Genomic DNA, 11,455 nt, shown 5'->3' on the forward strand with positions numbered 1-11,455 from the left:
CTGCCTGCAGGCTGAGAGTTCAGTCCCTCATATGTTTCCTGAGAAGGGAGTTGTTGTCTGTTGTATGACTGCCCAGCCCGAAGCCCGTGGCTTCCACAGCCACCGCTGCTTGTGCGTGTGGAGGCCAGGTGTGGGGGCTTGTCTCTGCCCCTGCTGCCGAGGGCTCGCCTGGGAAGCCTGTGCTGCAGGCGACTGGAAGGGCTCTGCTCGCTGGGCCTGTGGACCCTGGCGCCAGTGCATGTGGGTGCTGGCTTCCTGGGGGAGTGTCGAGCATAGGGGCCTGGACTTGGAAGTCACAGCGTTGCTCCCGTCTGGCTCCTTCGGTGGAAGCAGCCGGACACCCCTGTCCCCGGGGAGAGAAGCATCAACCCCAGAGACCCCAGCCAGCTCTGGATGGCAGGGGTCAGAGAGGGGGCCACACAGGGTGACCATGTCACTCCTGTCCAGACTGCGTGTCTGAGAGGAAGGGAAGGCCCTGCCCCATTCACAGAAAAGCTGTCTGGACGAGGCGGGGAGCACAGCACCTCAGCCTGGTGCCCTTTCTGGACTGGCCGGAGGTGCCCGTCTGACCAGGTGCTCTAACAGAACAGCCACGTGCACGTCCGCTGGCCTCGGTGCCCTTGGGCCGGCCTGTCCCCGGCTGCGGGCTGGGTGAGGCTGACTAGGCTTGCTGCGGGACTATCTCAGCGCGCCCACCGCCTGTGGGTGGGTATTTTGGTGCTTTCTGACTGTCCCCAGATTCCATGCCCTGCAAGGAGGGAACCTGGTGTTTCTGTTCTGAAAAGGGATGGGTTAGGTCTCTAGTAGAAGAGAGACCCCGCAGGTGGCGCGCCCCCCTGCACTTGGACCCCAGTTGGTCCCCGGCTCCCAGCTTCAGTGGAGACGTCGCTGTTTGGGTGCTCTGGACCTCGCCCCCTCCGCAGGGTCTCCTGGCATCATCAGTGCTTCTCCCGCCACCGGCCCTGCCCATTGTCCCCCGGCTGGGGCCAGTCGTGCCTGCACTTGTGCCTGGTCCGAGTTGGCAGCACCCACCCTGTCCTGTGTCTGTCTGGCCCCTGAGTCTCGGGACGACTGGGGTGTAGCCTCTGCCATCAGCAGTGCTCAGCACAGGCTGCCTGGTTGGCCCGCCATCCCGGGCCCTTAAGAGGAGGGGATGCTGCCTGGCGCTGTGTCACGTGGGTTCTATTTTCTAACGTTCCCCTCGGTCACATTCTTTCATATGTGGACCGTGACTCGTGCAGTGTTGCTTTTTCTGTGGTTTATCTTTTGTCCCCGTCACTAGCCCTTCATATACCCTCCTTCTGGTTTCTCCTGTGTGTTGCTTAGAGCCCCTTCCACTGTGCTGCCGGTTTCTGCTCCAGGTCTGCCGACTGAAGCCCTCGGGGGTGCTGGGGCAAGCTGGCTCCTAGTGCCCTCTTCTCATTGGGAGTGTCTTCTCGCTGCCCCGCTGGACGTCTGCTGAGATGTCCCGCTGCTTGTTCAGGGAAGCGCACTCAGCCTCTGGCGTGGAGCACGGCGTCCGCTGTGGGTGTGCTTTCCTTGGTGCTCTTCGTTCTGCCCGTGGTTGATGGGAGCCTTCATCGTGGGTGGGTGCTGGAGTTAACAAGAGGTGTTACACTCAGCGATTTCGAGTGTTAACCCAGCCTTACATCCTTGCAAATGGGGACTAAACCCCATCTGGTCATGGGGTGAAGTCCATTTCACATGTTCCTGGATTTGCTTTGCTAATGTCTTGTTAAGGAATTTTACCTGTTTGTTCAGGAGGGATACTGACCTGTGGTTTTCCTGTGATGGCTGGGCTTTTTTTTTAGTTTTTAAAAAGAATTTCTTTAATTTAATTTAGTTTTTTAAAAATTTATTTTATTTATGTCTTTTTTTGCGGGGTGGGGTGAGGAGGCCATTAGGTTTATTTATTTTTCTCAGGGAGGTCCTGGGGATTGAACCCAGGACCTTGTGCACACTGAGCATGTGCTCTGCCACTGAGCTCTGCTGTCTTCTGGGGCGTTTGTATCAGGCGAGGACTGGCCTCGTGCAGTCAGCTGGGGTGTGTTCTCTGCTTCCTTAAAGCTTGTGTGGGATGGTACTTCTTCCTTAAATATGTGCTAGGAGTGGTTAGTGAAGCCGTGTGTGCCTAGGGCTTCTTTTGTGCAGGGATTCTAAATTACTAATTAAATATCTTCACATGATAAAGGTCTGTTCAAACTTTCTATTTCTTAAGTCATTTTTGCTAATTTGGAACCTGTCTTGGAATTTGTCCATTTTCTCAAGTTGCCTGATTTGTTGTCATAAAGTTGTTGATGAAAGTCCTTTGTTACCTGTTAGTGTCTGTGGGTCTCTTGTGAAGTCCTCGAGCTCCTGACTCTGTGTTCATGTGTACGTGTTGTGTGTGTGTACACATGGGCACACATACGTGTGTCAGAGCAGAAGTGAAACCACACACACACTTGTGTTGTTGAACTGCTTTAGCTTAAATCGCTCCAGCGCTTCTGACTCCTTCAGCGTGTGTTGTACGCGATCAGCATGCCCACTCGGAGGGCTTCTTTTTAAAACAGAAGAAAGCTTTGTTGTTTCCTACACGACAATCGTTCTGATTTCAGCCTCGGCTGGAGGAAAACACACGGCGGCAGCTTCGCGCTCTATGACGCTGACCTGCGGTCCGCTGGGTGCGCGGGGCCGGGCCGGGTGTGGAACGCGTGGGGCGGTTCTGGCGCTCCTGACCCGCGCTCAGACAGTGCGCCTTCCTGGTGGTGGTCTCTGCTCCACCATCACACAGCTGTTGGCGTTCTGGAGCATGCCTCCCAGCACCCCGCTCTCCGCGGAGGCCGGCGCCCTGGGCCTGGGCGCAGGCACGGGTAACTGCACCCTGGTTCTCGGTTCCTTCCGAAGGTTTCCTCTCCAGCCTCTTGTAACCCTTTCTTTGTCGTACACAAACTGTTCTCTTGTGGTGAGTGTGGAGAATAAAAATTCTGAAAGATGAAATGAATTATTTTGGTAATTTGTGTTTTAAACTTGTAAATGTATTGGCAGCATTTTAACGAATATTTTTTCCTTTTTTAGGCACAAATATTTAAGCATGGAAAACGTGAGGACTGCTTACCCTATGGTAAGGTTTATTTGTGAGTGATGGTGTGCTTGTGATGTGAATTTGCCCCAATTATGACCCAGGGTGTCTCCTTAACATTTTATAGGAACAAAAATCTGTAACTTGCTGTATTTGGATACTATCATTTTTTTGGTTTGTCTTCGTGTGTGTGTGTGTGTGTGTATGTGTGTGTGTGAATAATCTGACTTTCATAATTAGGCCTCAGTATGGGACATTTTGTCACATACAGGAAGACAGTTCATGAACTGTCATTTCTGACACAAACTCCTGGTCTTCAGCGCATGGTCCTCTAGTCTCATCCCAGCTCCTCCTCACCCCCAGACACCCTGCCCTTTCCCTGGACTCTGCTGACTCTTTAAAGCCTGACCTGGTACTACTGTCACCTGAGAACGTGAGCAGTGGTCACTTGGCATCCTCACACGCTGTCCCCGGCGGCCTTGTGCACACAGACCCCAGGGCGCATCAGTGCCACCCAGGCTGGTCATTGCACGGTCCAGTCCTTTGGGAAGTCTGCAGAGGCCACAACTTGGCTTGTAATCCTGCCCTCCAAGTCTCACAGGAAGAGTCCTGGGCATGCTCTCGGCCTCTGCTTCCCCTGATCCCACCTCCTTGTCCCAAACAGACCCTTCCCCATTCCGACAGCCTCACATCCGCTGCTGTCACCCACGTCGTGCCCCACGGCCGCCATGTGCAGCAGCAGCAGCAGAACTGCATGAAAGCCCGAGTGCGTCTGCATGGTCCCCACTGTGGCTGTGGCGCTCCTCTGTGCATGGTGGCGCCTCCCTCTCTCTGCCTCCTCCACACGCCTTGTTCACGGCGGGGCTCAACTCCAATTGCACTTAGTAAATGATACTGGAGGAAGGGGTCTTGATGAAGCAGAGCTCCAGGGGTTCAGGGTGAGTGTAGGCCTCCACACTGATCTGAGGGCCCTGGGAAAGCCCATGGTTTTGGTGTCGTGGATGCCAGGCATGGTGGGTGTGGTTCAGGAGGTCAGAAAGCACCCTTCCCACCAAACTGAGTGAGACGTGCTGTGTTCACAGCTGCCACGGTTCTCAAGTGCCTGGATGGCTGCAGGCTCCCCGACAGCAACCAGACGCTGCTTCGGAAACTTGGGGTGAAGCTTGCACAGCGGCTGGGTCTGACCTTCCTGAAGCCCCGGTTGGCCAAGTGGAGGTTGGTGGACCGGGCGGTGGGTGTGCGGTCTGAGCGTGCTGGGAGGCTGCTGTGGGCGTAGGGGCTGGTGGACAGGTGTCTCCTGCTTTCATCTTCTTGTTTAGTCTCAGAAGTGTTTCTGATCTTGAAAGGAACAGTTTTTCTTTTGGTTATTTTCTGACCCACATTTGAGGCTGGACTGAGGCCCAGAAGGCTTGCGCCACACTCTGTGAAAGTGACTGCTGTCGGGGTTCGGTGCCGCCTCGCGGCTTGGGCACTGTGAGGAGAGCTTGTTCTGATCAGCCTGGGTCCCAGTCACAGGCTTCTTTCAGAGGAAGCCAGCTCCCTCTCCGGGTTTATTCAGAAAACAGAGCTGTCTTTGCTTGAGGGTGGCAGCGGCCTGTTTTTAATGGATAGACTGCTTTCGAGTCCGTGGTTCCCAGGGAAGTAGACCTTTCTACTGTGCTTGGGGTACTGTCTTTTTAACAGTCTTCAGTTTTATTTCGAGTAGTAAGATGTATGGTTTGGCAGGAATTACCTGATTAAGTTTGCTCAGCCTTTGTCTCCAGTGATAGCAGGTTCCAGAGAAGTGTGTTCTGTTTTAGGGCTGTTCTACGGACATACCTCTTGGGTGTTCTGCATACAGCTTGTTCTGTAAGTTGTTGTTGGTGAGATTAAATGTTAGTGGTTACTTTCCAGATGCCATGGAAATTAATGTTCTGCTCTGTAATAGGGCTCCCCCGAAAAACAGGACCTATGTATGTGTGCGTGCATGTGTGTGTGTGCGCATGTGTGTGTGTGTGCGCGCGCGCAGACTTATCGTGGGGAATTGGCTCATGCGGTTGTGGTGGTGGTTGTGGAGGCTGGCACATGCCAGGGTATGGGAGCTGGAGGCCCGGGAGGAGCTGGTGCTGCAGTTTGAGTTCGGAGGCAGGAAGGCACTGCGATTCCTCTGTCCCGACCACGCCTCCGTGTTCGTCAGGGTGATGGCAACGCGGTGGGCTCAGCCTGCGTCTTGCTGTTTGTCTTCTCTCTTCTGGCTTTTCCTTCTTTTTCTTCACTTTGTCCTCTCTGATGTATTTTCACGTTGCCTTTTAGACTCCTCCTTTTAGTGGTTAACTTCCCCCGAGAGGAGTAACCTGTTGGCAGGCGGGTCCAGCGCTCTGACCACCCAGTGCCCGAGACCTCTGCTCCCTGACGCGGGTGTGGCACTCACACGAGGCCCCAGTGAGAGTTCCGTGCAGAGTTCCGGTGCCTGCTCAGCTCCCCTCCCCGGCACCTGTCCCACTTCCTCACCATCTCCCTAGTCAGGGACTTTGTTCTGCCTCTGCCTGGGCTCCATTTTCCTGTGCTGTGCTTTAGAAAGTGCCTTTTGGGAGGAAGCAGAGGTGAAGGGGGTGCACCTGGGGGCCTCCCTCCCCTTGGTTGTCACCTTGTTCCTGCCAGCAGTTGCTTTGTGTATTTTGTCCGGATTTTGTGGTTCTTTGAGGCAGAGGGAAAGTCCAGTGCAGCCTGGGGCCTGTCATCTTATGTCCACCTGTCTTTGATTGCTGAGCGCTGTTGTGAGCCCTTTTCCTCTGGGATAGCTGGCATGTGTCCTGGCTGGGGGGTGGTCGCAGGGCGCCTGTTCATCTGCCAGGTGACGCCCCTGGTCCAGGTACCTGTTGCCTGTCCAATTCAGGCGCCAGCCCCGATGTGCCCTGCAGCCGATCTCAGTTCTGAGCCCATCTACCTGGACAGTGCACTGGACCCCCCGGTCAAGGGCTCAGCCCACAAGAGTACACCCTGGCTCCCATCGCAAGTCCAGGTGTACCTGTGCTTCTGACAGACCGGCTGCCCGTGGCGCTTCCCACGACCCCCTGGTTGGGTTTGATGATTTGCTGGAGTGGCTCGTTGAGCTCAGAGAAGCATTTGATGTGTGAGATCATGGGTTTGTTGTAAAAGGCTCTGACGCAGGAACGGCGGGTGGGAGACATGCAAAAGGCACGGCCTGGGGGGCCTGGAGCTCCCTCGCCCGCCGAGTGTGCCACCCGCACGTCCCCCCACGTGTCCACCAGCTCAGCAGTTCTCCAGACCACCTCTTCTGGGTCTTTGCGGAGGCCTTGCTGTGCAGCCGGGGCTGATGAGGTGACTGGCCGCTGGCGCTTGGTCGACCTCCCTGGAGGTCGGGGTGGGACTGAAAGCTCAGCTGTCTCATCCCACATTTGTCCCAGCGCCAGCACTGTCCTCGGGGCTCTCCCAGAGTCCCCTTTTTCCTGCAGCAGAGGAGCTTAACCGAGAGATGGACAAAGACTAAATGTGTTTCCTGTCACCAGTCACACTGTCCTATCTAGGGAACATGGTACCCCCACGTTTAGCAGCTTCAAACTGCATTTTTAATGCCACTGCTTCTGTGGCCGGAGTCCGGGTGTGCTTAGCTGGGCCCTCTGGTTGGGGTCTCTCTGAGGGCTTCACGAAGTTCAGCTGGAGGCGCCCCACATCCAGGCACACACGCGGCATTCTCGTAGCCTTGGGGGACGTCCCCTCAGCTCTGCTGTGCTCGTGGTCAGGAGAGAGTCCTGGGTGCGGCCGCTCCGAGGGGTTGTATGAGAACCAGGGTGCCGGCTGCCGGGGAGCTGCGTGACATTGTCCTTGTTTTACGGGACCGCAGGCCGCCAGGCCACAGTTACGGGTGTCTGAGCTGGGGCTCGAGCTCTGTGTTGGTCTCCCGGGCCCAGGTCTCTGCATACTGGACTGGCCTCAGGCCGCGGCCCCCAGCCTTCACTCTGACTTGGCACCTTTTATGCCCCAGGCCGTCCTGAGCTGGGCCTGCCCGTCTCTGGGAGGGCTGGCGTTTGAGGGCCTTGCTCTGTGCGGGCCCTGCTGGGAGGGCTTCATGCCCACCCCCGTCCCCTGGGGAAGCGGTGCAGGTCAGACAGCTGAGCTGGCCGGTGCTGGTGGCCTCAGCGATGGTGGGGGGTCGGTGGGAAGTGGTGAGCATGGTCTGTGGGAGCTGGCGGTGGATGAGCTGTGGCACTTGGGGTGACAAGGCAGCATCTGGCCCTGGGGTGGGGGACGGGGTCAGGGGGCGGGTGCTCTGCTCAGGTGGGGCTGGAGGCCAAGCGCGTGAAGCTGAGGACAGGGCAGTGGGCTCACACTCGCCATCTCTGCTGTTTCCACTGTGGGGCGGGTTCTGAGTGGTCTGGAGCATGGTTCTGGGTTCTGTGGCCGAGGTCGAGGTCTTTTCTGGACAGCCCACACTGGCTGTGGTCAGTGCCAGCCTCCTTCCTGTCCATCCCCCTGTGCAGTGCGTGCGATTGTCGCAGATGTGACCTGAGTTGTTGATTCCAGTTGTCGGGACGCCTTCCCCTCCAGCACCTGGTTGTCCTGTGGGCCTGACGTGCGTTTGCTCCTCACAGGTACCAGCGCGGCTGCCGCTCCTTGGCTGCCAGCCTGCAGCCCTGCGCCCAGAGTCCACGGGAGCTGGGGACGCAGGCCGAGAGCCCAGACAGCGACGGAGAGGATGATGTCCCCGAGGAGGTGGAGAGCGTGATAGGTGCGTACCCCCCCCCCCCACGCCCCACCTGGGCAGGTCGGAGGTGAGGCTGGGGCTGTCGGATGGCTCGGTCATGGCGCGTCTTCCACCCTCACAGGCTCTGTTCTGCGCAGCAGGCCTTCCACTGCTGCCTGGTGTCTTGCACCAGGGTCTCCACTGACCTGCTTGCAAGGCCCTTACCACTTGGGAGGCCCTGACACTCCCAGCGTTTGGTGTCTCCATGGCCTTTCCTGGAGGCTGGCTGTTTCCAAGACCCCTTCCCCAGCCTCTGGCAGACACCCAGAAAGTCTCTGGGAAGCCTCCCACTGACCTACGGCCTTCCCTGCTGGCACCCTCTGCCAGTGACTGTCGTGGTAGGTGGGTCTGCTTTCAGGGATAGTGGCCTTAAATGACGATTTGAAAATGCAGAGGAGAAGGTGTCCTCTCTTGCAGCAAGCATTAAGGTCCTCAGAGAGCTCCCCTCGAGGCGCTGTGCGAGGGGCTCACCAGAGCTGGGCTGGCTCCTGGGCTCACACGCCGCCTCCCTGTTCTTCCAGAGCAGCTGCTGGTCGGGCTGAAGGACAAGGACACGGTCGTGCGCTGGTCTGCGGCCAAGGGGTAGGTGTCTGCATCCGCGTCTGCGTCGGCCGGGGCTGGGGTGGGGCGGGGGGGGTGGCAGCTTGTGCACACGACCCTCCCACCCCCCGTCATTCAGCGAGTGCCGTGGCATTGAGAGCTGCAGACAGCTCTGAGAGTGGGGAGGGTAGAATGATTTTTTTTCCCAGATTCACGTTGATTGCTTCATGTTCTGGTTTTAAAGACAATCACTGAGGTTGACGAGCAGCTTGTTCGTTTTGTCGCCTTTCTGGCTGGAATGGCACAACCCCCCCCCCGACGGGGCGCCCCCTCTCCTGTCTTGGAGCTCCGGGGGGAGGAGGCAGCCCACCCAGCCGGGCCAGGGCCATGGGGGACACACGGGTGGACGTTGTGGAGAAAAGTAACCGAGCAGAGGTCCTGGCGCGGCCCCCTCCCACTCGAGGTTCTCGCAGCGAACGGCGGGGCGAGGCCTGGCCTGCCCGGAGGGCGGTGGGCTGGGAGCAGCCGGGACCCCCCTGCGGGCTGCCCGCGCTGACCCCGCTTCTCCCTCTCAGCGTCGGCAGGATGGCGGGCAGGCTTCCCAAGGAGCTGGCGGACGACGTGGCCGGGTCGGTGCTGGACTGTTTCAGGTAGGTGCGGGGGGCGCGGGGTTGCGGGCAGGCGTGTTTCTGGGTGAAGGCAGCGGCTCCACCCGCCCCGTCGCTGAGCTGGTCGTTGGGCTCCCTGCAGCCTTTTCTCCTCCTCCTGAAATTAGTTTTGGGGACTCCAGTTCTCCTGTGCTGCTTTTATCAGCTTAGACTCCAGTACATTTAAAACCTTGAGGAAGAAGAGGTCAGTTTTGCGCATGTCCACACGTGGAAAAGTATCCTTTGAGGGAACTGTTTTCTTTGGACTGGAACCAGGTCCGCCCTTTCCGAGGGAGCTTCTCTTAGCTTGGCCTGTTCCAGGTCTGGGGCTGTCGAGATCTTCTCAGAGGCCCGGGGGGCTGAGGTCTGAATTCTAAACCGCGTTTAAGTTCGTTGGATTTAAATTGAACAGCCACACGTGGTGGCAGTCGTGCTGTGTCTGCTGTGACCTCCCAGGGGACCCTGGGTGGTACCTGCCCCTCCACTCAGACTACCATGGGGTAGCCCCTCGATGGCTTGAGGGGCGTTAGCTCAGGATGGCCCCCAGAGATAGTGCCCAGGCCCCTCAGCCCAGAGCTGGGTGGAAGCGGCTGCGAAGGAGGGGAGGAGGCCTGGCTGGGCCCTGGAATCTGCCGTCTGAACGCAACTCTGGGTGGTGGGAGGGGGTGGTCTCCAGGCAGCAGGGTCCCGGGTGTGCTACGGACCCGGCGCTGCCCTGTCTCAGTGGAGGTGCACCACTCTCCTCCCTAGCCTTTCCCACTGGTAACATTTCAGTTACAAAGTCAGGTGGAGGCGATGACCCCTCTGCCCCTCTGCACCCCTGCCCATGCCGTCCCCTCGCAGGTAACCCGGAGCCCTTCCCTCGTGTCCTTCCAGGAATGGTGAGTGTGGGGTGGGGGATAGAGGAAAACGTCTTCTCCACTCACACTGCCCCACTCTCCTCTTCCAGGGCGTCCTCAGTTGGGTCCCCGACCTAGTCTCGGCCTTCCTCTCTCCCGAACCTGCTGTGGTTTCCACTCCTCTGATACCAGGGCTGCCCAGGGCTTGGCTCTGGGGCAGGCACTCACCCTCAGGCGGTGGGTGGAGCACTTGCTGGGGATGGTGGCACGTGGGCGTCTGTGTCCGCGGTGCAGGTTTGGGGGGTTCTGAGTCCCCGCCGATCTGAGAAGCAGTTATTCTCACTCAGTGTAAGGCCAGGGTTGCCCCTTTAAACGAGAGCTTCCAGAGGACTTCAGGGAAGTTTCACTAAGTGTAAAATTTTCTTGTGAGTTGACTAGTTGGCGTTATAACTGTTTACTAAGTAAAGTCTGTGTTTCGGACGGTACAGAAAAGTTCTCTACATGCTGTTTCATTCTAACTTTCTAATCTCGGTTTTACTCTTTTGAGTTGTCAGGGGCTCTGTGGAAAGGCCTCCTCGCCCCTCCCGCTGCTGTGGCCTTAACCTAGGTGCTGTCCTGGCACCAGGAGCCCAAGTTGCTGAGCAGTGTGGTTGCTTAAATGGGCGGGAGTGGCGGCTGCGGGGGCCCTCCTGTGGGGTCGGGGGTCTGACCAGGATGTGGACTCGGAGCTGGGGGAGCTGAGTGTGGCAGTTCCTGCCGGTTCGGTTGGAGGACTATCTCCTGAGCCGACTGGCATTTTAAGTGCTCACGGGGGGCTTCATGAGGCTTTCAGCTCAGGGGAGGGCCTCACGCGCTGGGCATGGGGCGAGGCTGGCACCACGCTGGGGTCTCAGGCTCGCTGTGCTTCAGTTTTCAGGAGACGGACGGGGCCTGGCATGGCGGGTGTCTGGCGCTAGCGGAACTGGGCAGACGAGGCCTGTTGCTCCCTTCCCGGCTCTCAGACGGTGAGTGCAGCTCACACTGCGTGGTCGGGCCTCCCTGCCCTGTGCTCCCAGCCTTCTTTCTCCCATGGGCCCATCGACTCCTCCCCTCCCCTCCCCTCTATGGTGGGCTCCCCCAGCGCATGCCTGCTGTCCGCCCGGATTTGGAGGGCCGGCTGGGAGCCGCTGCCTTATCCTCATAACCAGTTTCACCCCGCTGGAGTGGGGGCGATCACCCATTAACGGTGTGTGAGAGGCCACTGTGGTCCCCCGGGGCATGAGGCTCATGCTTGCGAAGGATCGGGGAGGGGGCTCAGCAGTGGGCCTGAGCAGGGGCACAGCGGGGTGGGTGTGCCAGTGTGGGGCTGTGGCCACCTGGAGCCCTGTCTGTGGTTGTGGGGACTGTCCCTGGAAGTGGCATCAGTGCCCCTGTGGGCAGAAGGGAGGGACATCCCGAAGGATGGAGAGGACCCCATCCTGGGTGTGTCACTATGGACGCCATGCATCCTGGGGCCACTTCTGTCCGTGCAGAGGGGGTGCAGCCCAGTACCTGAGCTCAGGGTGTCACAGGTGCTGGCTGGCACTTGGCATCGTGAGGCATAAGGAGGGCTTCTCGACCCCTGTTTCTGGGGACTCGTTCTGGT

The 11,455-nt window shown here is 58.4% G+C and overlaps 1 protein-coding gene across 7 annotated transcripts in view; it reads left to right on the top strand.

The window, feature by feature from the left end:
- The window catches only part of TBCD (tubulin folding cofactor D), a 134,603-nt gene that overhangs the window by 23,514 nt on the left and 99,634 nt on the right, over positions 1–11,455 (top strand). For all 7 annotated transcript variants that reach the window (XR_012499708.1, XR_012499709.1, XR_012499710.1 and 4 more), the window contains 6 exons: positions 3,058–3,103; positions 4,144–4,276; positions 7,654–7,790; positions 8,327–8,387; positions 8,921–8,995; positions 10,741–10,835. Coding sequence is in view for 4 of the 7 variants with exons in the window: in XM_074344083.1 (XP_074200184.1) it covers positions 3,058–3,103; positions 4,144–4,276; positions 7,654–7,790; positions 8,327–8,387; positions 8,921–8,995; positions 10,741–10,835 (547 nt within the window). In the remaining 3 variants the exon portion in view is untranslated. The remainder of the gene's footprint in view (positions 1–3,057; positions 3,104–4,143; positions 4,277–7,653; positions 7,791–8,326; positions 8,388–8,920; positions 8,996–10,740; positions 10,836–11,455) is intronic.

The sequence above is a fragment of the Camelus bactrianus genome, chromosome 16 (assembly GCF_048773025.1).
Source record: "Camelus bactrianus isolate YW-2024 breed Bactrian camel chromosome 16, ASM4877302v1, whole genome shotgun sequence".
Classification (NCBI taxonomy): domain Eukaryota; kingdom Metazoa; phylum Chordata; class Mammalia; order Artiodactyla; family Camelidae; genus Camelus; species Camelus bactrianus.